This window comes from Convolutriloba macropyga, chromosome 12 (genome assembly GCF_964194025.1).
Source record: "Convolutriloba macropyga chromosome 12, txConMacr16.3, whole genome shotgun sequence".
Lineage (NCBI taxonomy): Eukaryota > Metazoa > Xenacoelomorpha > Acoela > Convolutidae > Convolutriloba > Convolutriloba macropyga.
The window spans coordinates 53484447-53511949 of NC_134479.1; the positions used below are offsets into that span (position 1 = coordinate 53484447).

Here is a 27503-nt window from a genome sequence, read left to right on the forward strand (position 1 = left end):
GTTTTCCAGTTTGATTGAACAATATAATTTTTTCAATTGAGTTGATTGAACATTTCTCGCGTCTATTTACAGGTGTTGATTGACAGTCGCCTATTGACTGGCGTCCATTGACAACTTTTTATTGATAATTTAACAAATCCCTCCATTCATCCTTAGCGACAATTGAAATTGTTGACACGTTGATACTCTTCTGAGCAACATAAAGTACACATGGCTGTTTTTACCCCGGCTGTGTTGGGTCGTTAGGTTAATGCAAGTACCTCTACAACAAGCTCAAAATGTTTAAAAAATATCAAAATAATTCTATAAAATAAGTTTTAACTTTTGAATGAAAAAAATAAGCTCGCCTCTATATGGTATATTTTTGAGCTTTAAACTACATTTAAAGCTCAATTGAATAAAACTTTATTTCACTTTTACATGTCCAACTAATAAAACGTTATATCACTTTTAGATGCTCAATTATTAAAGCCTTAATCCCATTTTACATGCTCAAAAGCGCGCTATAAACTAGGAACAATTGCGAATTAGAGAAACGTTCAGTGCGAAAATTAGATAACTATATTGAGCGATAAAGTATTACAAAACTTGTCACCTAAATTTTTACTTGAGAGTATCACAGTTCAAGAAAAAAGCTGCAACCACTTTTGGAAAAATAGATATTAAGCTTATCACCTTTTTTTTTTTACGTTTCTAATTTCCAAGCGGAAATTTTTGGGATATATATCTGTGTCTTGACGAAGCCCATACTCAAAGGCTGACAGTTTTGAACCCACAATTTCTGTGCCCTCAACCAATTCTCATCAGCCTGAAGACAACAGATGGTTGTTCAATATACTAGAGTTCATCAATATTGGGGTTGAAAGACTAAAACAATTGCTATAATCTTCGTTTGAGAGCAGTTAATCATCTGTTATCAAGTAAATTCAGTAATAATAAATTTTATAACAGGAAAACATCAGTTATTAAGTTAAGTTGCTGTTTTGGTAGAATTTATGTACTTGAAGTATTCGATCGGGCGACTGATCTACATGCACTGCAATATGCTTTTCCGGGGGGACATCTTTCAATTTTGAAAAGCTGATATACTCTCCAAATTTCTTCTCAATGGGCGTCCGAATAGTTTTGCTCTGCTGTGTGAACGAAATGCAGGACCCTATGAACACATCTTCAACCTGATGAAAGCAAAATTTTTCCCTATTTTCCAAGTATTTTTTCCCATCTTGACCTGTACAGTGATTAGGGCAATCGATAACTAATTCGTGGACAGTTTCCATTCGAAATAAGTAAAAAGGCCCGTAGCAGAAAAATGGGTAAATTGAATCCGGGTAATTTTTCTTGCTTATTTGATGTTTACCAATTCTGAAAACCTCGAATGAGTGACTGCAAACGGCGCCTGTGAAAAATCTTTTGTGATTTTCTGATAAAATTTTTCGTGTTACGTAATATTTGTCCTGTACGGCTCCGACATCGACAAGCCATTGTTGCGTAACAATAACTTGATCGAGCTTTCTAAGCCGAATGTAAACGTCGTCATCAGCTTTTATTACGTAACCAGCATTCGGACAAAAACACGAAGCCACTTTTAAGCCAATCAGAACCTTGTAAGTTGCGTTATAGTAATCTTCAATAACATTCGCAACAATTACATCACCGAATTGTCGACTCTCGTTTTCGATTCGGGAATAGCTTTTTTGGTTCGTAGGTTTTCCCACAATAAAAAATAAAGTCCAATTATCCAATATCGAACTTTGGTTATAACTATCAAATTGGGCGTAAGTACTGCGGATAGTCTGACGATTTTTGAATGAACTCGTGCGGCTTAAGACAAATATTAACCTCAAATTTTCTTTGGAAGTTTTACAAAAAGTAGCGTTGTAAGAAAGAGGCAAAATAAGATTTTTACCCTCTTTTTCCATCGAATATATAGGAGCATGTGGGTGTGTTGTATTTAAGGGTCGCCAATTTTTTTGCATGCAATGTTCAAGGTTTACAGGTTTTTTATCTTCGTATAAACTAGAATTTATTTTTTCTCTTTTCAATGGATTCAAGTCAGTATTTTTCATGTTGAAAATTATCAAAGAGAAAGAAATCGAAAATAACAAAAGTAATCTAAATTTGCCAGCATTTAGTGACATTTTGTATTTCAATGACAATAATAATGATTCCGTAACAATATCAACATCAATTTCGCAGCAGAACTAAAATAAGTTGGCAAAGATATAAAAAAAACTGAAAACAAAACATAAGAACACGTCAAAGCTATATTTTTAAGGCACTGAATATCGGGGTGATATTTTTTGGATCATTCTTTTGAACCAAATCAGTTTTTTATTCGCTTTTTCCATCTGATAAAATTTGTTTACGCTAAAAAATGCCAAAACTCAAACTTCCGTTCAATAAAACTACAATAGTTATACAGCTTCATTAATAAGTTAATACGTCCTAACGGTATTATATACTATGTCATTAACGGGGCTAGGGTTTTATTAGCCGACACTCAAATTAGAAGACACGACAATTAGCCGACATATACAATCAGGACAAAGTGAAAATGACAGCATCAGAAATCGCATTGCAGTAATTTATATAAAGGTTTTACAAGCCTGGCCTTAAAAAAGTTTGGTTGTAATAATTTGATCGGTTGTAAACGATTTATTTCAAGGCCCACGGGCCGCTGGGGCAAAAAAAACTATTAGTTATAATCAACAAATGTTTGTTTCAAAACAGGGACTATACTTTACACATAAGTGCCTGGGCAATTATAATGAAAAGTGTTTTTCAAGTTGTCTTACTTTGTTAATTGTCGGCTAAAATGTATGTCGGCTAATTTCAAAAGTTGGCCGGGATCTCTAACGCGCTTTATTAATTTCTTGAAAAAACGCTTAAAACGCCAGTCAATTTTGCGCTTATTTTTGGTCTTTCGAGAGTTTATTTAAAAACTAATAATATTGACGGCTGTTTTTATTTACTCTTACTAAGAAAGCATGTTATCATTTGTTGTTGGTCAGTGAACTTAATTGAAGAAAAACTGCTTAGCAGCAATATTGAAACTTCAAAAAATACAGCGCTTTCTAATTGCTACTGCACGATAAAAATGAATTGGTTTTTGGTTGGTAAAAAAAATTGCATTCAGCTGGCTAAATACAAAATTAAATTTCTAAATTATACCAAAAATTGAAATTAGGAAATCAAAAATCGCTTGACCAGAATTGCCTTTGAAAAAAATCTCAGTTTTAATTGAGACATTCCAAATTTAGAGGGACCAAAAAAGCCTTAGTTTGCCTATATTTGGGCAGAAAAAGCCCAAAGCGTAGCCGACAATGTTGGAAACAAAGTGTTTGGGTTCGAAAAGGTCTTCATCTTAAAAAAAACATTTTACTGTTTAATAGTATGAGTAAAGAATATGAAATCATGTAAAGATTTTTATTAAAATGATAGGTTTTTGTTGAGCGGGAAAATGTTGCTGCGTTGAGGTTCTTAAGGTGAAAACCTGAATTTCAGCGAAAAATTCGTCTCAATCTTGGGGGCGAAACTTGAAAAAGCGTTAATTTTATTGAACATTTCTATTCGAGTAATTATAGTAAATGATACCATTCAATGTTTCTTGGAATTTTGTAAACATTTTGAAATAAATCGTGTGGATTGATATAATTGGACAATTTAAATCTTTGATCCTGATGTGATTGGTCGAGCTTCGACGTATAAAATGGTTCGCTTCTTTCCATTGGTTCTCGCTGCTTCTATGCAATCCTAAACAAAAATACAGGGTTGATAACAATGAAAAAAAAATAAACGCCAATTTTAGAACGCCGTATATGGATTTAAAGAAAAATCACAAACAATGTAACATTCATAAAAGTTTTGAGTTCCTCTGATAAAAACTCGAAAATATGCGACTTGCAATCCAATCACGGCTCTTATGCGTGAAAAGTAGAGTTCCTGTATTTCAATTTAGGTTGCAATTTTTGTCACAAAATTTTCATAAATAAAGATGCAATAAAAATGTTGATAAATCTTTTGTAAATTTGTGAAGGCGGTCAAAAACCCGGGTTGAAGTTTCTTTGATTTCTTACAAGGATCATATATGATTGCATACTGTCCATACTTGATTTCTTAGTACAATCCTTGTATGAAACCAAAGAAATCATATATGACCTTGTATGACTTCCAGGAAATTTTTTAACTCCAATACAAAATGTAATTTATACAGTTTTTAGGCTTTAAAAGTTTTTGTATGATCCCTGTATGATTTCCAGGAAATCATGTATGACTACAAAGAATTCATACAAATCCTATATGACTTAGTACGAAATCAAAGAAAGCCGTATGATCTGTGACCCTGAAACACTTTTGGAGGTAAAAAATTGGTTTGAAAATCTTACTTGAAAATGTTCATCGCTTTTACTTACTTCTTGGTTGCTGATGTAGGACAAGCTGCCAGGCCTAAACATAAATTGCAAATAATTTGTTAAAAAGCCCCGTCCTTATCTCGTTTGTGATAACAACAGCTTTAACGATGACTTTCGAAAAACGTCATCTTGAAAGTCCTAAAAACAGGAGGCTTGCATTATAACTCTCCTCTGGGATCCCTACATAATCAATACAGTTCTCAAAAAGGGGAATATTTTACATTTATGCACTCCCCTTTCCCAGCACTTTGCACACCCCCAGATGCAGAGCATGTGTCATTTTATAGTTTATCATAATGTAAATTATGACACGTGCGTTTGAGTGGTGTAAATAATATGAAGCTGGGGAGGGGGGCATTTGCTGAGAACGGAAAAGATCCGAAATTCGTTTTAAGACTGTTTTTTTGTCTGAGATTTTGTTGCTTTCGTCTGACAACCAACTACTTCTTTTGAAAAATCTTCTCACAAAACTTTACATTATTTCAACTAAATTTCTATTCGACACCTTGTCTAAATTAGAAATACTCAATCGTTGAAGGCTGTAGAACATAGGAAATTTTCATAAAAAGATACTGCGAGTAGGTTGGATAATTTAGGTCATTTTTGACAATATTATTAATTAATTGTTTGAAATAAGTGTTCTTTCTTTAAAGGTTAATGTTTCGAAGACGCCAGAGAGGGGAGTTGAGTGGTATAACTTAAACAAACAAATTAATTGACAAAACCATATTGAGCTGTCAAAATATTTAGTTGAATTAGCAGAGTTATATTTTTTCATCAGGCCAAAGTTGAAATGAGTGATTTAAATTTAGAATTAAACTCGAGAGGGAACATTTGAAGTGAATTAGATATTTTGAACAGAATTGGAATTTCAATTTGAAGCAAATAAAAGTGCGAGTTCGAATTTGCAAAATAATGGGCACCCAAAACCTGGTACGCCTCAATTTCTTAAGTTATACTCATCATTGGACCCTGATAATTTTTGGGAATCTTCCCCCTAACGGTTGTCCATGTGTCATAGAGATACGCGGCCGGTTACACCTTTTCGATCTAAGTTAGTTAAGTAGAGTTATATTCATTTAGAATAAATAAAAGGGCAATTGATCAGTTTTTCGAAATACCGCCTAGCAGATATAAATCGCCTCCCATGGAGGGTTATATTCAGCGGACGTTTACCAAGTTTTAATGTCAGGTACACTTAATGGTCCTCTCAGGCTGGTATACCTTTTGAGCCAATCTGACCACCCAACCCGAGCTGTTAACTCCGGAAGTGATGTGATTTAAAGCTGTTCAATATTTTGAGTGGAAAAATGACTGTATGAGTATGATATAAGGCTAGTTAAGGTTGCAATGGGTATTAAGTCTAGAATAATGTATCAGATGATCATGGGAAGGGATTAGGGAGAAATAATTAACATTGAAACGGAATTAACAATTTCTCAAAAAGTTGATGTCTGATTGACCTGAAAATTGGGAGCTGTACTAATTTGGATACGAGGAATCCACTTTTAATGTCAGATTGGACCCCTCACCAACCTGTATGGGACTAGCGCACGCCCTTGCTGCCGTACGTAAAACTTGAACTGCTCGTGGAGTATTGGTAGCAGCCTTATGGTTTTTGGAGTGTTAGTGTAACTTTTTAAGGGCTTTCTATTTGTGCTGTTTTAACTTCCGGGTGCGACCAGAATTTGGTGGTTCGGGATAAACCGATTACAGAAAACTGTAAATTGGCCTTTTTGAGTGGGCGAATGACTTTGAAATGGTAATAATTTGATAAACTGAGACAGATAGTGACAAAAAAAACACACCCCGGTCAATTTTCGAATTCGGATTTCAATTGATGAATTCGGATTTTTCGGGTTTCGGTACCCACGAGTCTTTAAAAATTTTCAAATTGCAAACGACTCACAACGGCTGATCCGTTGGTTGTGAAATTTGGCAGGCAGGTTGATGAAATTCTATTATCACTAGAAAAATTTACCCGAACACGTTTTGACCACTACTTCGCGAGTTATTATATTTGGAACTTCGAGGTCATCCGGGAGACCGATGAAAAAAGTGCGCGGTCATTTTTTGTGTTCTAGTGGGAGTTAGGCCATGAAATTTTGGAGGTAGTTGCAACTATGAGAGAACTTTCCTTGACAATAATTAGTTTTATCAACTTGATCCCTCATTTGGGACGGGTGACCTTTTGATGACCTCTAGAGGTCAAATTTTTAAGTTTTTAGAAAAATTTGTCTGATCGGCATGTACAATTACAGGGGCTTGCATGAAGTAATTTCAACATTAAAAAAATTGTTCTTAGCTTTGGGGGTTAAGTTTAGTTATTTTTTCATCGCATGATTTTTGACAGGGATTGATTGCAACTATTTAATTTGATAGCGGAAATAGAGGAATAGGAACTTTTCAGAGCAACGTTCAATGTTTACTACGTAAACACTGATTGACATGTCTAGTGCATATATGAGATATATTGGAGTGGATTTGTTTACATAAGAGTCCAAAGGTCGTGTACTTAGGATAAGGAGAAAGTTGAACAATGGTCGGTAGCAGTTGAATTACAGAGCATAATTTGGTATTGGTTTGTTTCATAGCAAACAAAGCCCTCCTACAGAATGTGACAGATTTCAAGAGTAAGTTGCAATGTTTACTTAAAAGATTGAGGTTTGTTTGCTTAAGATAACAGCGTATTAGTTGAGTAAAACTGAAGTGACACAGAGAAGTTTGGGCAGACGTTGGAGAGTTTTGGGAGAACTTCAAGTTTGGACAGAGGAGCGATATTCGCACAAGCTAAAGAGAAGCAGTTGGAATAGTGGGAATAAACTTTAAAAGATAGTATGAAAAGCAGAGAAGAGATTAAGAGTGAGTCTGAACTCTAGAAATTTGTAATTGCAAGATCAGTCGGGATACTGTGAGTGGTTTTGCTTTAGTTCATTTGGGAAGTGAACCGTAGATATTGTTTTTATTATTATTTTATTTACTATTATAGATTGCCTCAAGTGTGTCCTTTCCATTGATGTGCATGTAATTCTCTTACATTTGTTATCCATATAACTAAAAATATTATTAAGAGCCCCTTTCTGAATTAACTTATATCAAGGCAATCTAATTCGCAACAGAATACAAGAGTGGAAGAGTGGAAATAGCGGAGTAAAAAAGTAACGCTTGCTTCACCAATTCAAAACCTTCGGTTTATTTTATTTGATCGATCTTCTGGGCGACAGATTCCCCTCACTGTTGAGAAGAGCAGAAAATCAGAAGACGACAAAGGCTCTCCTACAGGATATTAGGACATCTTCCAAATGCGGTTACCTTTAGTAATTTCTTAAGATTCCAATTTTGTATTAATCAATTTCATAAAATCAATGCAAAACAACAGTTGGTTTAACAAGGCAATTACCACACATATTTTTTTAAATAGAAGTAATTTTCCAGGTAGGTGGACGGACAGAACAGTCTCTGGGAATATTTTGTCAGGGATTGTTTTGACTGGGACTCTTTTGTCAGGGAGTGTATTGTTTGGGATTGTTTTGTCTGGGACTGTTTTGTCTGGGACTGTTTTGTCAGGGTGTGTTTTGTCAGGGTTGTTTTGTCTGAGACTATTTTGTCAGCCTCTCAGACTGTACAGTATTGAAGGTTTAATTCAATAATAAAAGAGCGCTTCGTTATTTTTTACTGTTATTAAAAGTTCGCTATCCAAAACAATCTTATAAATAGATGGAAAAAAACTTAAAAGGCACTGATAAGTTGACTCAGCCAAGTTTTAATGAAAAAGGTACAGTTTTCTTCTACAAAACATTACGTTGTGGTATTTTACGTTTATTTTTTAAATAAATTTGAAGGATATTTGGTTTTTCATTTGATTGCAAAAAAAAAATTGGTGACATAAGTCCTTTATTCGCAACTTTATGTTCAGTCAACAAATTCAAAAAACAAAAAAATGATCCTTGTAAGTCCGAATTTAGATTTTTAATGGGAGCGTGTGGAACAAAACCAGCTGCTTAAAATCACTCATCATTGGAAAATAACACTCGAATTAAATATATAGTCATGTTTTTCAAACATTAAAAGCAACTTAGTGCTGATGAAGTTAGCGCTCAAAATGTCGACCTAGTGCTCAAAAGAATGCGGTCTTCAAAAAATTGAAAAATAATTTTAGATAAACCGTACAAAAAAAATAATAATTCGATTTTTTTTTGTTACTAGGTACTTTCAACAGGAATCAAGACATGTTCTCCTTATATTGACGTTGTTCAACTTTGTTGTTCAAATTCAATTAAGATGAATCGAAAATTTATCTGTAGCCGCTCATTTTGGCTCGAGAATTTGCAGAATTTCGGAATTTCAGATGTTTTAATTCAAATCATTGCATGGCAAATATCTGCTTTCATTGAATTTTTATACTCAGATTTATCACTTTCTTCCGCAAAAAACTGTGACTAAGGGATTTTACTTCAGCAAAAACTATAAAGAAAAACTAATTGATAAACTATTGCATAAAAGTTCTGAAAATTTTTGATAATTAGAATGGCCGGATCTTTTCCGTTTGTGCCCCCAAGCTTAGTGCATGCATAATATTCGCACCCCCAGAGGCACGCGCTGTATTTTTAGATAATGATTTACTATGTAATGAAACGTGCTCTGTAATTGGGCGGTGCATAACGTACTGGGGGGCACAAACATGAAAAACCCGATTGGCCCAATCATAATTAGCTTGAGTGAACATCGTGCCTCTTTAGAATTGGGTCCCAAATACTCGTGTATATAATTTTTAGACCTATATATTAATTGGGTCCAAGGTAATTAATAACGAAACTCGCCCAATAATGATTTTGACAAACTGAAATAATTTGTCGCGGAAAATAGTTAAAAACATTGATTTAGTTGGTGTCAGGACAATATACCCAATGCTATTAGATCCAACGCCATTATACCCAAAGCAATTTGATATTTTCGTTCAATAATCCGACTACAAATTAGCAGTCGCTAATACACATATGTTTTAACGTATTTAATGGCTATGGTCATGCCTTAGTGACCCGTGGGACGTGATATGAAACTATCACCACCGATCATGAGATCAAATTATCTGCTTGTGTATGTTAAAACATATAAGTAATAGCGACGGCTAATTTAAAGTCGGATTGTTGAATGAGAATATCAAAATGTATTGTGTAAAATGGCATTGGGTATATTGGTATGTAACCGTTTTACTATAACAACTATTTTCCAAACAATGAAAGCATGTGAAATAGCCTATATGGCACGATCAATAGAAGCGTCGAATTTCTTCTATAGTAAAAATATTAATAAAAGATTTGGGGACCATGACTGATCAAAATTCTTAGGTTTAGATAATACGCATAGCCCCCTTGATTCCTCAAAAAATTGCGAATTATTTTCTTCAGCAAAAACAAATTTCCGACGCAGTTCTAACGCTGTACAAGTTCTACTAATTCGCTGATATATAACACCCGCAACGATGGTTTTATCAGCGACCTCAATTTTTGAAGCCATTTGTGTCAATGTTGACTAGTGTCGTGGACCATGTAATTAAATCTGAAATATTGTGCTAAACTGTGGTGAATTTTGTCATTTCACCGCTCACTTAAAAATTAATTCACCACTCTTGTTCGCGTTAACTACAAAACTATGTTTTACAAATTTTTTAAAATTTATTACGTAATTGTTTTTACGAAACTTGACTAATTAATTAGTCAAGTTTCGAAAAAATTACGTAGAAAAATTTGTAGAACATAGTTTTGCAGTTAATGCGGGCGAAAGTGGTGAATTTATATTTAAGTGAGCGGTGAAATAACAAAATTCGCCACATTCCAGAACAATATTTCAGATTTAATTACATGGTCGAGGACAATAGTGAACATTGGCACAAATGGCTTCAAAATTGGAGGTCGCTGAGTTTTACAAAAACTTCTCAAAAAAATCCTTATCTCGGTACTCTTAATAAGATTGGATGGGAAATGAAAAAAAAAACTGACCTCTAATAGTGAAAGGGTAGTAGTAAGTGTCCTCGAAGAAAGTGCTCTCTGCGACTGTGAACGAGATCTCACTTCGGTAGTCGCAGTCGAACTCCACCCACGCACCTCTCTTCACTGGGTGCTGGTCCTTCAACACAATTTTCAGGGTCACTAATTATCAAACAAAAAACAATTTAAAAAAGCGCTTAAAAACGTTGCATTATCGCCACCGAATGCGATGACTTTAGTAATCAATTTTTACTGCATTTTTCAGTAAAATTGACGGAACATTGCTATTTTGACAGCAATTCTTAATTGCAAAAACTCCACTAAAGTTATCTCAATTCTGTCAACTTGAATGGTTATTAGGATTACACCTCTATCGGGGTCAAATTCTTGAAATGGTATTTAGATCAAATCTCTTCTTTTTTGCAGTCATTACAGTGTGACCAGTCTTGAAATAAGTTGAAAGCGAGCATGTATTAAAAACTAAACTTAAAATAAAATAAACTACCATCATCATCTTTATCACATTTGCTCATCGTCGTTTTCTATACTTGTTAGTAATTAAAAGTTTTTTGACGAATCAGCTGAAATCCTCGAACCAGTTCGGCATGTTGTACTCCATCCGCGGTCGGGGCTAATGCTAATTATATTGCGGGAGCTGGGGGGGGGGGGGGAGGGAGGGGGGGGCTTCCTTGTCCCGGCAATATTTCCCCCACCGACCCACGTCCTCCCTGGGCACGCTGATATAAGTGTAAATATTTGTCGATAACGCGCACGCAATCATTCTTAATTCCATTGTTGAGGTATATTCGACATCATCGCTCAAATCAGTCAAGCGATCGACATCTGATTCTCAGAGTCGCCTTACCCAGTTCTCGAAAAGACCACCAGATTTACGTTTGCCAGTAACACCAATAATGGAAAACATATACAGTTGTGATCGCGATGATGCGTACGTGTTGTCTTAGCATGGAACTGGGTAAACTTAAAGAAATCAGAGGTGATATGAACTAAGTAATTAAAGACTAGTTGCCTTCATCAGAAGTTTTTCGAATGTCAGTTAAATAAATTTTTTTTTGAACAAACGCGAGAGCGCATAATTGCATACATACACGCTCTATGCTATTCTGTTTGTCTAAGCGAACCAGGGGTCTAATTTTAGGAATACCGCTGTGCTGCTGACATTATTGACAGCAAGTCGCAGACCTTTGGCTGATCGGTTGTAACGACCTATTATTTTGTGTTTGAAGGCATTGATTCAATCAAGGCTTGGTTAGGCGGGAAACGACTTGTAACCACCAAACCGAGCTATGTAAAGAAAAACTGAGGAGTTGACGTTTGCTCGTTTAATTCTTGTGTCCAAGAGTTTTGAATACCGCGACAGACATTTACTAAAAAACGTAATTGTATTCAACAAGCCACAAAAACGGCTTTGATTCTGTTAGAACTAAGTAAACCAAACAGCAGCGGTAGGCAAATCAGAAATTTGTGTGTCTTAAAAACGGTTGCTGTGTTTGCGCAACCAAATGGTTCGATGAGTTCAGTATATCAGTAGCTCACACTATATGCGCAGCGAAGGGATTTTTGACCGCGAGCGGGTAAATAATGTGTTAATGTTTGTTAATTAATAATGAACCCGTTGGTTATTCAGTTATTTAAAATGTTATTTGAAAAGTTGCACTTACTGTCTTGATTGAGCCATGGAGTAAATAAAAAGGGTTACAAACTAAAACGAGCCTCCTAACAAAACATTTCGAATTGTAAGACCTGAGCGCCATTTCCCGTTCTCGGCGGCCTATTAGATTTCAGCATCTTACTTATGTCCACTTGAATGTTTGTTTTGATTACAGACCTCTGCTGGGTTAAATTTTGAAAAAGTATTTATTTGGGTTTTCTTCCTTTTTTAAATTCATTATAGTTTGATCAGTAAACTCATTTAATAAGCTGAAAGCGAGCATGAATGAAAAACAAGCTAAAGTCTTGTCAAGGCTTATTATAGTCTGAGTGAGTGCGGTGAAGACCATTTTTGCTCTGAGTTAAAATTTGTTCATAATTGCGAGTCTTGAATTGAAACAAGAACTTTTAAGAGAACCCTAATGGGTGAAGTGATGTGGTTTTTCAGTGCTATCGCAATTGTTTGCTAAATTGCTCGTTTTGATGTTTTCTTAACCAATTTTTTAATCTTAGGTTTCAGAACAGTAAAAGAGTACCACAACTTGAGACCTCAAGGAACCCTAATTCTTGTTTAAAACACTTATAGATCGGCCAAACTGGTTATGGCGCAAATCGAACTACTAGGAGTACATGTTTTTCTTACTTTTTTGCGATAATCGGGAAAAGGGTAATGCCGATGAAAAAAGACACTTATTGCGCTCAAGACCTTAATTGATATGCAAACAATCATATCCAAATTAAGATGAATTCAATCCAAGCCCAAAGTAAAATAGCAAAGATCCGTAAATTGAGCATCTAGAAAGGGAAAAAATATTACAGCGAGACTAATACAAACTCTGGAGAGTTAATGGGGTCAAAAAATTAAGAAACGCTCAATTATTTCAGGGTGTACAGGGGAACATGATTTTCTGAACAAGTGGGAAAATGCGCTAAGAAGTTAAAAAATATAATAAAAAATAAAACTTCAGGTCCCATTTTTCCAGAATTAACACCAATAAAAACTTTCTTAAATCATTGTTTGCTGCTTCTTTGTGATTTTTGATTGTTCCTCTTTAGTATGTTAGATTCAGTTTTATTATTTTTTCAACGAAATGGTATACAAAAAATTTATATTTTGATTTTGTAAAAGTTCCTTAAAAGTTCTCCCCTAAAAGGTTTTCCAAATTTATAACCACTAGTATCAATTCGTTTTCAATTGGGTATAACAAACAAATGTCAATGATATCATTTTTAATAAGTCCTGAGCACGAAAAGAGATCAAATACGATGAAACTATACAACCTGTGTATGTGCCACAGGGAAGCTTTTCGTTGCAATGATCTTCTTCAAATTGCAAGAAAACGGGGAAACGATAAAAGTCTCGAAAAACACCACAGATTTAACAGTGTATGAAAGAATATTAAAAATGTAAGTAACTAGCTCCTCGACCAAGTGCAAGAAAGATCGTTTAAGATCGTTACTGTCAAGTGCATCTAACTGCATCCTAAACCTGATTGTAACTTACAAAGAATGATGTTTAAATGAATGAACGTGCAAGGGGCCGCTGCAGGAATTATCCGAAACAATAACAATGGTCTCTTCAAACACTTTAACAAAGTAGAACTGTACTAAAAATTAAACTTTATAACAACTGCTAATTGGAGAGCATCTCTTGGTCCCATTAAAAGTAACAGTCACAAAATATTCATAAATGCTAGAAAAGAAACAATGATTTACTCCTAAAATTATCCTAATGTGATTTTGATTGTTTTCATCTTGTAAAGGGTGATTAAAATTTTGGAACGTGATCCTAGCAATTTATTCAACCGTTGGCAAGACTGGATAACAAAGATTTTAAAAATCTTTTATTGAAGAATCCGTAGAAGAAACTCTGAAAGTTTTTTTGAACTGCGACAAGAGTGACAAAAAACGCTGAAAATACATTAGTGCTTTTTAAGATTTCAGTTGCTTTTTAAATCCTGACAATCTTAGTCACTGATTAAATACAATACCTAAGACTGATATCAAGGATTGTGCATTTATCAATGAGAAGAAAAAATTGGCCGAAGGGTTGTCGGGTTCTCAGGGGTTTTCGAAACACTGATCAATAAAAAAGATTGTATGGCAAATTGCTAACATGCAACAGAGTTTGAGAGACTCTTGTTACCTTTATTTTGCTTCAATTTCACTACTTTAAAAATCTATTTGATCAAAATTTGTCATTCAAATATTAGGATCGGTTATTTAAATATATTTAAATATATTCAAATCAAACCGAATAGAAATTGTAATAATTTTTGAAATCTGTTTATTGAGCAACAAAATAATTCAAGATTTTTAGTGGCTAGTAGCTTAACCGCTCAAGACTATTCACGAATTTTTATGTTTAGTAGACTAACACCTCAAAAATTATTCTACGTAATTTTTGTTTTGAGTTTTAAAATCGCACAAATGTGTTTCTCTAGAGGACAGCAGTTACCACCTAATTCAACGTGTCTTCAACATATCAAAATATTTTCCCATTGAGCTAATAAAAATAGCTTCCCTTTAAGCCCATTGAAAAAAATGTAGTCCAGATTTGTAAAAAAAGCCCGAATTGTAAGCCATTTGAAAGGAAAGGCAAAAAGACTTTGAGAGTTGTTATTTTGTTTCTTATCCAGTACCCAATGACATGACGAGCTAAAAATGAGAATCTGGTAACAAACTTCGGAGATCGAAAAAAGCGTATCATCAAAGGATATCAAGAAAAGCTTCTTCAAAAAAGATCTCAAAATAAACTTAGTGGCACTTGAAAAGTTTTAAATTAGAAAACATAGAAAAAAGTCATCAGAAACATAAATAAACTATTCCCTGAAAGGAGGCTAAACGTTGTTAGCTAAATCATCTGCTTCGCTTATTATTTTAATTCTTACTACTTTGCGTAGTTGATTTGACTTCGAAAACTGTTTTTATATCATTATTTGAAGTTTGATCTAACGAGCATAAATATTAATTATTATGTTAAAATATTGAATATTAATCATAACATTAAAATATAAGTTAAAAAGAGTTCATTGACTGAACGTTTTTGGTAAATTTATAGGATTTTTAAATTTATGTCCCCGCGCTATTTTAGAAAAATCCATTTGTTATCCCCTCTCGTGTTTTGCCTTTTAAAGCACAACAAACTACTTGAAGTTAGAGTGCACATTCTCTATATTAATATGCAAGGTGTATCAAAACATAACGAACTTCTTATGGTATACCAAAATGGGGCTTTAAGTTTGTGTCTGTGGAAGGGGGTGGCTATATTATGATTATTACAGAGTTTATTTTCTTAACCGGATGCTCTTGATTATTTTTTATATCAAATTTCGATTAAATATTGAATTTACAACTTCAAAAAACAAAGCATATCCTCTTTTCAAGAAAATTAAGTTATGATTTTGATTTGAAAAGAACTTACGTGCAGATCCTCAATTCCAGGGTAGGTAACGCGCGGGTTGAAGGTCTCTGGGTCAATCTCACACGACTAAACAAAAATAAAAACAATGACAAGCAACAAAGGTATGTATAGGTCGGTTATGGCTCATTAATCAGTCGTTGATTTTCCCCAGACATACCAGACTTTTTTAAAATTGTCTGACAGTAAGTTTTACTCTTTTTGCTTTGTTTCATAAAAACTTCAGTCTGTTTTTACTCTGAGCATGAACAACATGTTTATTCACACTCATAGCTTTCCTGTAATTTAAGCCTGATTTCACTCTGATCAGAATAATTTAACAGTAAAACTCATTTTAATTTCTTTTCCTACAACCTTTGATTTGAAAAATTGTTATGTTTGCAATATTTATTGAAAACTTAAGTGTTCACTGATAATACAGATCTATTTGCCATTGATTTCCCCAACACAGCGCAAATTGATGATATCGCTACACAAAACTTTATGTTGAAATAGTCAAAGAATGAACTTTTAATTTCAGCGATTTCATTGTTTACAATCAAAAATGGCAGAATGTCAAGATGGCGAGCGACAAACGCCACAGATGCTCAGCTATGGCCACGGATTATAAGTTAATACAGACATTTTCAAATCATTCAATTCAAAAATTACGAGTTTTCTGGATAAAACTCAATAACTTTTATTAAGGACCCTCTAATAGTGCAACAGTTGAAAGATAAAAGAGCATAGGTCGTCAGAAATAATTAAAAACTTTGCACATTTTAAAAATTTATATTTTTTGAGATACAAAAAACCTACTCAAGAAAGTTTTAAACTCGAATCTGTCTATAATTCAATTTTACCGGCATAAAAATTTCTAATTTTATTTCTTTTTCTAATTTTTGAGGTGATGATTGAGTCTATCTTACTAAATTGCATTTTTCCATTAGGCCTACCCTAATCTTTTTCATAGGCAAGTTAGATCTTTTTATCTCCCTTTATGGTCTATTGTTTTTGAGGTCAGTAGGAATTTTGAATTAACTAACCTTGGTTAACTTAGGACAAAAAAACAGAGTCAAAATCAGAAAATATTACACGAAAATGTGGCATTAACAGACTCTGAATCAGTACTGAATTGTTTCTGAAAACTTCCTGATTCAGTACTGAATTACTCTGAAAGTTAGGTACGGGCTACTTTAATTGAATTGGTAAATTCCTCTTTCTGAAATGATATCATTTCAACACTTCGAAATTCAACAATTCTCAAAATCGCCTTTCATCGGATGACTGCACTCAAGGTTAGAAAAATTTCAAAGCTATTCTAAGGCGATTGAATTTCATGTGTATGTGATCTGTCATTGAATGTCTTGTAACAGCTTTCAAGGCTGTTGTACCTAATTCTACAATCCTACGCAAAACCAAATGCTGAAGGTTCGATCCCCGGTGTGACTAAATTTTTTTCTTCATATTTATGATCCGAACATATCTCTCTTGTGTAGAACGAGCTATAAATGGTTCTTGAATATCTGTTTTTTGTGTAACAGGTGAGAAAAATGTTTGGTCCTAGCCGGGATCGATCCCGGACCTGTCGGTTGCAAAAGTTCCCAAATCGAGGTTTCGCGCGGGTCGGGGTTTTAAGGGGAAGTCAAGTACGAACAGTGATAATAACTGCATAAGACTAAATTTATCTCAAAAGTCTATCGTGTTCAAAGAATGCGTTGCGGGCAGTGACTTCCCAGGTTTAGGTGCGCGAACCTAAACTGCTCTGATCAGACCACTTCCCAGACTTTGCCCTCTTATCAGACCGTAGTGCGACCCAAATATTTCGTGCAACTCTGGTTCGATCCAAAATTTTGTGCGACTTTAGTGCGACCAACGGTCCCTGTGATCAGACCATTCTTGAATACATGTTATAATCCGTTGTTATTTGTTTAAATTATTCAATTCAAACCTATATACTACTCAACTTAATATTTAATAAACTAGTATATATTGTTAAGGTTAGGACAAAACTAATTGATAAAAATATAAACAGAAAGTCATATTGAATTGCCTGCAATTTTTCTTTTGAGTAATCAAAAACAGTGATAAAAAACTGCAATCAAATGAATATGGTCATTTAATGCTCTGTGGTCAGATTTTGGGGCAACTTATTTTTGGGGAGCCTAATCTAGCCTACATGATGATTAAAACGCTATTAATGTCATTTTCGGATCAGTACCTCAAAGTGTGATAGGAAAGCCACAAGCAAGTACCTCACTTTGTGCAGGAACATCCTTTGGGAGTGAATCTTTTATAAAAAGAGATTTTTCACTAAAAGTTGCTTAAAATTAAAAATACTGACTTTTTCAATTACCTTTGTCTTTTAATATTCGCTCTCCTAAAGTTCTTTTAAATCCCCTTCTTTCTTAGCTTTATCTCTCTGTAAGTAGCTCTCTTAAGTTGCTCTCTCCTTTAACTGAGAGCCTCATTGAGGCCGATTCTCAACATGAGCCAAATCGACAGATTTTTATCTGAGGCTAGAATGACAGCTGAAGAATCAACGCAAGATGAAAGCGATTTTACTGAAGTAAGGAATAAAAGAAAACGCTTCAGAAAAGTGCCAACTCCAATCAACAACGTAAGACCGATGATTGTTTCAATTGATCCAAGACCATCAAATATTCAGTTTGCAAAAGCAATCAGGTCGAAGTCTCCAGCCGTAAAGATTAAACAAATAAGAGAACTGATGAACAATCCCGACTTCTTTATCCAGTCAGAGGACCTCACTTCAAGAGAATGCTTGATGCTGTCACTAAACCTAAATCAGGCCTTTCCAAATGCCAAAGTGAATGCCAGGAATACACTTCCTAAGCCTAAAACTAAACCAAGTCTCGTCAATGTAAACGTTCACCACAGCATTACTGAAGATGAGGTAAAAGAAGAACTTTTAAATAACAACGCAATGAACGTCGCCAAAGTTTCACGAATAACAAGTCGAGCAACGGGCCAACCAACAAAATTAAAACGCGTGATCACGGTATCAAACAATCAAGTCAACGCAGCTCAAAAACATGGCGTCAAGATAGGCTGGCAGCTATACCGATGTGAAGCAAGCCGAGAACCCTCACATGTTATGCAATGTTTCAAATGCCAAAAATTTGGCCACTCAGCAAGGGATTGTACTAATTGAATTCGATGTCTTCGCTGCTCGTAAGGTCATAGTGTTAAAGAATGCACTGTTGCGAAAGAAAATGCCAAATGCTCAAACTGTGGCGGTGCTCATGCGACAGTTTATCGAGGCTGTCCAGCATATCAGCATAAGTTAGCAGAGGCCTCAAAAAAGATAAATGAGAACAAATTCTCCGCCGTAACTAATAAACTGAGCTCTCAAGCAAAGACTGATCTAACGCCATCAACTGAAAAAATTGCTGTTCTAGTAGCTGAAGTTTTGAGCAAGATTCGAACATTGACATAATAAATATTGTCTCTAACAGCGCCTCACGTACCTTTAATGAAAAAATTGATTGCCAGAGAATACATGACAGCATAAAAAGCGCAAATACAACTCCTGTTATTTCAATTCAAACAAACAATTTACCAAACAGCCAAAGTTTTTTTCGCAAAATGGATAAGCTCAAGATATTGCAATGGAACTGTCGCGGACTAAACAACAAAATAAGTGATCTGATTTTGTTTTCAACAGAAGAAGACATAGATGTAATTTGTGTGAATGAAGTTAAGAACTGGAAAAAAAACAACCTCCCTCGGCAACTACATCGTTGCATCGGAAACCTTCAACAACGGTCATCATGGCTCTGCTATCTTAGTGAAGAACAGCATCGTTATCAAAAGAATAGAACCAGTAGAAAAAGAAACTGATAGCAATGGAAGAACACTAGAAATACTTAAAATTTGCCGTAAGTTGCCCTCTTTCGATAATTTTTGGATAATAACTGCTTACAATTCCACTGGAAAGCCGCTCTCGACCGATAAAATATTTTCAGGAATGATGAAAAATGTCTTCGTATGTGGCGACTTCAATGCTCCAAACCATGAACTAAACTGCTCCTACGATTCTGAAAATGGAGAAAAACTCCTAAATATTATTGACGAGGGCAATTTTAAACTGCTGAAAAACGATTATCACACCTATCAGTCGTTTGACGGAAAATGCAAAAACATGTTAGATCTGCACTTTTGCGATAATTCACTTTTTGCACATTTTAACGACTTTCAAGTATCAGAAGAATTAGGCAGCGATCACAAAGTTACTATTACGACCCTGAACCTGAGAAAAGGTGAAGTTTTTCAACTAAAATCAAAAATCAACAACAGAAAGTTTAGAGAACATGCAAGAAAATTACGAAGATCATCAAATCTCTGGCCTGTGAAGTATCCAAAAGAGAATGAATTAAATCAGTTTAGCACCAATTTAATTGAGTTAGTTCACAAATCTTTGGAAGACTCCTGCATTAACAAGAAAGAGTTCCACTACAGTGTTGAGACGCAAAAACTGATTAAAATGAGGAGAAAAAGGCGAAGAGAGCTCAAAATAGCAGTTGGCGATCACTACACCTCTTTAAGAACGGGGATAAATTACCTACAGAAAAAAATTAAGCAATCAATGATGCGATCAGAAGACAGAAAAAGAGCAAAGGTCTTGGAAAGTGCATGTGATAAGGGTAGCAAATGCTTCTGGAAAGCAATAAAAGAACTAACTAATAAAAACGAGCCCGAACGAAAAACAGCAGAATACCCAAATTTAACGTATAAAGATTGTGAGGCGGTCACTGAAAAAGAGAAAAGCGAAATGTTCAAACAGCTGCTAAAGGACACAATGAAAAATCACGAAACGGATTCATCATTAATTTCTGAACTCTGCGACAATATTGAAAATGAAACAGAAGCAATAATAAATACCAATGAACATACTGAACATCGGGGCATTGTGGTTAAAACAAAAGAATTTGATCAAATCTTGAAAGAGACGAGAAAAACATGCCCTGGGCCGAACAAAATCTGCTACAAAATCCTTGAAGAATTACCCAATAATGTTAAAGCATTTGCCTGTCTCCTCATATCTAGCTCCATAAACAATTCGTTTGATCCAGTTAACTGGAAAGAGTCCCAGATAAAAATGATACTAAAACAAGACAAAGACCGATCGAAGGCTGAAAACTACCAACCCATTAGTCTTACAAATTGCATAGCCAAAATATGTGAAACTGTTGTGAAAAATATTTTTATGGAATAATGTGAAAGCCAAAATATATTCGACGAGACCCAGAGTGCTTACAGGAAACACCACTGCACCACAGACAACCTCATTAAACTCACTCAGCACGTCAGTGAAGCCTTTCAGTGGTCTGAAATGGTTGGTTTCGTTTGCTTGGATGGCGAAAAAACCTTCGATGCTGTATGGCATCTAAGACTCGTGCACAAGTTAAACTCGATAGGGCTAAAGAATTCAGTCATAAGGTGGATAAATACATTCTTGTCGCAAAGGAATGTGTTTGTGAAGATAAACTCCACTGTCAGTGATAGTTTCAGCCCGACAGCTGGAGTACCTCAAGGGAACGTAATTGCTCCCATTCTCTTTCTCATTTACGTCAGCGGTTTGCCCCAAATAAAAGCCCGGATCTCACAGTTCGCTGACAACTTTGCCCTTCACTATAGGTCACAATCCCCAAAATTAATTGAAAAACATCTCCAAACATCACTGAATAGTCTTATTAATTGGTGCGACTCATTGAAAATCAAAATTAACCCAAATAAGACTCATTACCTGATCTTCGAAAACCCCTCAAAGAAAGAATCTTCTCTAGAGCTCAACATTAAAGGAATAACAACTCAGAAGATAAAATCGATAAAAAATCTTGGGTATCATTCTTACTCCAAACCAAGTGGAATGAACATTGCAAAGATTTAATACGAAGAGCGAACAGCAGGCTATTTCAACTCTGGAAGCTTAGTAACCTAAAAGTGAACGAAGAAAGCCTAATTTTGGTTTACAAATCTTGGATCAGACAACTTTTTTTGTATTCAAATGCTTGCTGGCTGGATCAATCGCATGCCCTCATCAATAAAATACAAAATGTTCAAAACCGAGCCTTACGAATTTGCCTTCGAAAACCAAGATGGTACCAGACTCAAAAACTCCACGAAGAGGCAAACATGAGGTCAGTCAGGGAAATGCAGATTGAACTGGCCAACCGGTATATTCAAAGGGCAATCAAAAACAACATACTGTCTGTATCCGAGCTGATAGATAAGAAACGACAGTGCCCGCTCAACTCTTATAAAAACACTCCAGATCATCTAAATTACTAAATCTCCTGGCCGCATACACAATAGTCTAGTGGCTAAGGTGACTGCTCAGAATAGTGATCAACTAAACAAAAGGAGGATCAATCCCAGTTTAATCTCAATTTCAAAGATCTTCATCTTTCAAACAACAGAATTGGGCTCAATGACAGAAGAAAAGCAAAAACTGGGAAAGGAAAACTTAAGAAAGAATAAAAAATACAACAAAAAACAGGAAAACAAATGACAGATAGTGCAAATGAAAAACTGGCAGACGGATAACCAAAAGTAGCTGTCGAATGGCACAATTGCGAAGAGCACAAAAAGGATTAATAAAGTAAACACAATTACGGTTCGAGTCCAACTCCAGCAACTTCACTTTTACTTTCTTGAGGCGTCTCCTCCATCAAATAAACTGCATCAAATTTCTAACGTCTTGAAGAAGAGGAAAGTGGCGCAGTTGTCAACAAAGCGTGGACTATTAACGAACGAATGAACATTTCTTTTCTTCGACCCAGGTTCGCATCCAGCTCAGTTGCCTCCAACTTTCCGTATTATAATTATAATTTTTTGCCGCTATATTAACAATATGAAAAACAACAGAACAATCAGACGTGTTAAATGCATTCGGCCAGCCGCTCGCCTAGTCACTTCGGGGCCAAATACAACTCAGTCATTCTCTGTCCATCTCATTCAATTGTCTTCATCTGTTCGGCCAGCCGCTAGCCTAGTCAATTCGGGGCCAAATACAACTCAGTCATTCTCTGTCCATCTCATTCAATTGTCTTCATCTGTTCGGCCAGCCGCTAGCCTAGTCAATTCGGGGCTGAACAGATCACAGCTGTCATCAATATCTCTATGCTTAGTTTTTGACCAACATTTACGCCTTCTTTCGAAGCCTCTGATTTCTACTGTATTGATAAATATGTTACTATTTTCCTCAACACTCCACTGATTTAAAAAAGAAGAGGTCTTTGAGATTAAACAAAAACATTCAGTCTTGTGCTATGCGTGGTTTGGTTTATGGTTTAGGTTAGTGTAGCACTTTTATTTATCAATTTCTTAATTCTGTCATTTTTATATTAATGCTTTTTGCAGTCAGAAACAACGCTTTTGCTTATTCTATTTCTGCCTCTCTTCATTAATCATAAATGTTTCTTTTTTTCTCATCAATCTTTTCTTTTTCGACATGGAACCAAAACTTTTTGAAATCAAGGACACCAATCTAAGCCCTATCTATAAATGAATCAAGCGGACAGCAAAATATTTGATTGATAGCTGAATTTTTGTAACATCATACATGACACTTAGCGCGGACCGCTAATAAAACAGCACAACTGGGAGCTTCGGTTCCAAACCGTTCAAGTCAGTTGGTCGATCTCCGTTTTAAACTCGCAACGATTTAAACATTGAAAGAACACAGCTTTGAAACCAAAAACCTGCAGAAACATAAGTCAACTTAGTGCAGTTAACTATTACCTCGAAGAAACAGAAGATCAAGACGCGTGGGTTCGAGTCCCACCCACGCCCATCGAGCATTTAAAGTTTTCGCATTCAATTTTATTATATTTTTGTTTTTATTCATCATATTTACCTGAAGAAACTATCACACTCATTTTAAACAGTTTTCATAAGGCTAGCCAAGAAAACGATACAATAGCGTTTGTATACGTCAAGTTCAGCCAGAGAAGTCCTCCTTGGTACTTGAAATGGCTGAGTGTATCTGAGGCAGAGGAAGTATTCTACTACAGTTATATAGAACAACTTTATATCTTAATCAGAACTTCTCAAACTCAATTTTATAAACTAAAACTCCTCTTATTGTGTATATAACTGTGTATATAACTTCTTTCACCTCTGGTTGTACATAAATTGTATTGTATATAGGTCAGATTTTGGGGCAACTTATGCCCAGACTTTGGTCTGTGATCAGGCCGTAGTAGGGTTGAGCACCTAAACCTGGGTTGCATAACACTTGTGAGCCAACGTAAGCAAAAAACTAAATCGCAGTTTTTTTTAAAAATTTTTACCACTGACACCGGGATCCGGGTGAACTCAGCTGGCTTGGTCCCACTCAGGTTTGAACCTGGACCTCTCGATCGCAAAGTGAGTTAATTATGATGTGTTACTAACAGCTCCATGTCGCGATCCTACGGGATAGTAAGTATCTCTCCCGTCCTCTTGGCAGGCTTTCGCCCCCTCACACTGGTGGTGGGGGGTCGCGTTGAAGTATCCGCACGGCATATACATGTAGAACCTACAAAATAATTAAACATGGTTATTGTAATATAGAAAAGGACACTTTACTTACTATGTCACATATGTAGTTACAGTGCCATGCAAAGGGAGTTTTAAATAGTCACTCAAAACTAAATCTTCACGGGTTAATTTTTTTCTGGGCATTTTGGGCGTAACTCAAGGCAGATTTAAAATTTCAACACACTATCCCGTAACTGGAGACAAATTTAAAACATAACACATCCCTTGTACCCAAACCCCCCCCCCCCCCGCGCTCCCCCCGTTCACATTGCTCTTAATTATGCTGGAATACGGGTGGATGCATCGGCCCGCGTTGGATTTTTTCTGCTCCTCAGTCTTTTTTATTGGATATAGGACAGTATAAACTGCAATAAATCAAGACCACCTTGACAAAACGACTGTTCTATTGCGGGGCTCTTCTATTCAAAATTGCAGGCTTCAAAATGATTTTTGGTAACCTACGGTCTCAATTCGTGACAATTAGATTTTGTAACGGCTATCTTTTATGTATTCTGATTTTCCAGAATTCCAGGGATTTCATTCTGATTAAATAAAGAATTTGTGGGTCTTTCCCATTATAGCCCCCCATGAAATTATAGTACCATGTTGGGGGGGGGGGGGGCTATAGGTTATCTGACCACTAAGCTGAGGGGGGGGGGGGGGGGGGCTACAATGGGAAAGACCCGAATTTGTAATGTTTTCCGGTTTACATTTGAGTCAAGTTATCAGTCATTTTTCCTTCCTCAGAAAAATGCCGTCACCGTTCATTTCAGTTGTTTTTTTTCTAGAGTTTCAGTAACTTTTCGATTAAAATATTGGATGACTGTGGCTGAATATTTGATATGACGCAATAGAAGACAGTTGAAAAACTAAAAGGGTCTTTACCATTATAGCCACACACTAAATTATAACCCCTCCCCATTATAGCCATTATTACCCCCTTTCCACGCGAAATTATAGCCCCCAACCCCTCCCTCCTCCCCCCCTCCCCCCCCCCCCCCCCCAAATGTGATAAAGTTACAATGATGGGGGTTGCGTGAGACTACGATGATTTATATCGATTGTGTACCCGGAAATTTTTTATTTGAAGTATTTGAAGACCCAAAACATACCGAGGAAGCAAATAAAGAAATTATCCCTCACCTGTTGTCCGCGGATGCATGGCTTCCAATTTGAGACTGGTAGGGTTCCAAATCAATCACCCGATCACCATCACTAGTAGTTATAGTAATTGTACAACTGACTTCGCTAATCTCACAAGGAGATGTATAGTCAACAGATGTACTCCTTGCAAGGACAGTCAGAGACAGAGCTTTGACAATTAACAATCTGACGAATAGTTTCATGATTTGATAAATATGCGGCAACCTATTTTGAAAAAAAAGAACTGATTTCTTTGCCTCGAAATTGCCCTGAAATTTATTAAAAATTCTTCTTATTTTTATTGTTTTCACTCTTTGTTCTCCGATTGTTTCAGTTTCTCAAGCCAATTTACACAATATTCCACTCTCCAATATTTGTTGTTTTTTTTTAAAAAAATGCGGCATGTTTGTTTCTTTGAAAAGGAGGAGGAAAGTCCAAATTTTATTGGCAGTTTATTGTTTTTCAAAACAACCGTCAGTGAACAGCTGTACGAATTTTGGGTTTTTCCCATTATAGCCCCTACCCCCACGAAATTATAGACCTCCATTATGGTTAAGTGGGGGGGGGGGGGTATACGTTATGCGACCACCAAGCTGGGGGGGGGGGGGGGGGGTAATCAGAAACACCCCAAATTTTTTATAGATGGGTACGTATTTACAAAATACAAAGACGCAAAAGTGAAAAGCAACAATTAAAGAAATCAGCAGTCCGTCCTGTTTTTATCTGGATAAAATAAAATCAAATCAGTGCTATATTGAAACTGACAAAACTGAAAATATTCTTCAGTACTTTTGGTGGGAGGAATTTGATCAACTCCGAATAATTTGTTTATTGTTCATCAGATTCTTAATCTGTTGTTTGTTTTTATTGCCGTTTATTAGTGATTGCAAAGTTTAACTATTAATCAAGGTAGGTTTAGTATTTACTTAGCGGAAATTGAAGTTCATTATGAATTGTAGGAGTATGGAATTTACTTCAAAGATACGCTGGTCAAAATATCCGAAATAATTCGAATTTTCGTCAAACCTGATAATTAAATGTGATTATTCATGTTTCAAACATTCTAAAACAAATTTAAGGATAAAATTTGAGGGGGGGGGGGGGTAACACTATAATTCTTATCGGCAACTAACTGGTTTTTTGTCACCGACGCCTGAATGCCTGATCGTAAAAATTTTGAAAAGCTATTGCATCAATATTTTTAAATCAAATAGCCTAATTGTATCGATATCTAAAACTGAGTTTAACTCTAAATTTACAGTTTTAAGTTCTGTGCACTAATGAATTTAAAAAATGCAAGAATTTTGTGCATTTGCAAAATTAAGCTTTTGTTTTTCTGCAATCAAGAATTGACGAAATATTGAAAAAAATATCTCGAGAAATAAGGTTCGTCAGTGACTCTAAATGACCAATGTCTACTCATTGAAAAAACATACAAAAAATGCCTATACAAAAACTGTTTTTCAATTGTTATCTGAAGTTAAACTTTATGTCTCAAAACCAAACCAAGAATCGATAAACAAATAAACTTTTTGTGGTTTCTCCTTTTTAAAATTTATTTGTCTGCATTGCACTACGAGTTTCAGAAAAAATTATTTTGATATTATTTTTCACTTTACATTTTGTAGCTTCTGAGCTGATTGTGTTATGATTTCATCTATAAATAATGTTAGAGCTTTCTGTGAAACGGTCAGTAGTAGCTTCGCCCTCTTGCATCTTTTGTATATTATTGCATCATTGTCCGTAATTTCCTTGATATAGGTGCACAGCAATATCATATTTAGATTTGATGTTTATATTTAAATTTGATGTTCTCGAACTTTTATGTTGAATATATTGGTATCTAAAAGCATTCCCACTGGTTGTTAATCTCTTGACCTGGAATTCAAAGTAAAATTCTCATATATTTAATTTCTGGATATTAAATTTTAGATTTGCTATTTTATCTACTGCTTTCTGATCGCCTTTCCAGAATGGGGGCTTTAAATGCTTCCTATCAATTCTGATTGCCAATCTTCCTGGTCTAAACTGTATCCTGGGCTATTTTCCTGGTCTACACTGCCACTGGTCCAAGGATTAGCAAAATTTGTAATTTAGAGAAGCAATTCTTACCTGACCACAGTGGGGAGAATAAAAACAAACATTTTAAAAGTGGAAAAACAAAAAAACGCTGATGAAATGAGATTCATAAACTGTTGATCTGTTGTATTGATAACCAACGTTTAATTTAAGTCAAAATATTTAAAGAATATTGTTTAGATCCTCCAATTCAAAGAAAAATTAAAAGTTTCTTTTTCAAAAAAAAGTTTTCAAAAAAGTTTTCGTTTTCAAAAAAAATGGAGAAAG

The 27503-nt window shown here is 35.3% G+C and overlaps 2 protein-coding genes across 3 annotated transcripts; both read right to left on the reverse strand.

The window, feature by feature from the left end:
- Positions 1–878: 878 nt before the first annotated feature.
- Positions 879–2383, reverse strand: LOC142350626 (beta-1,3-galactosyltransferase 5-like). Its single transcript, XM_075402528.1, has one exon. It carries the CDS (start codon positions 2136–2138, stop codon positions 966–968), a length of 1173 nt encoding a protein of 390 aa, XP_075258643.1. The 5' UTR covers positions 2139–2383; the 3' UTR covers positions 879–965.
- A 1174-nt stretch (positions 2384–3557) lies between these two features.
- Positions 3558–25990, reverse strand: LOC142350697 (uncharacterized). Of its 2 annotated transcripts, none has more exons than XM_075402622.1 (7): positions 25847–25990; positions 25158–25382; positions 23889–24012; positions 15495–15560; positions 10412–10538; positions 4413–4446; positions 3558–3753 (listed from the first exon to the last, which is right to left on the reverse strand). In XM_075402622.1, exons 2-7 carry the CDS (start codon positions 25358–25360, stop codon positions 3744–3746), a joined length of 564 nt encoding a protein of 187 aa, XP_075258737.1. In that variant the 5' UTR covers positions 25361–25382; positions 25847–25990; the 3' UTR covers positions 3558–3743. The 2 variants fall into 2 exon arrangements, with proteins under 2 accessions (XP_075258737.1, XP_075258738.1); XM_075402623.1 differs by having other exon boundaries at positions 25158–25381; positions 25870–25972.
- Between the last annotated feature and the right edge of the window lie 1513 nt (positions 25991–27503).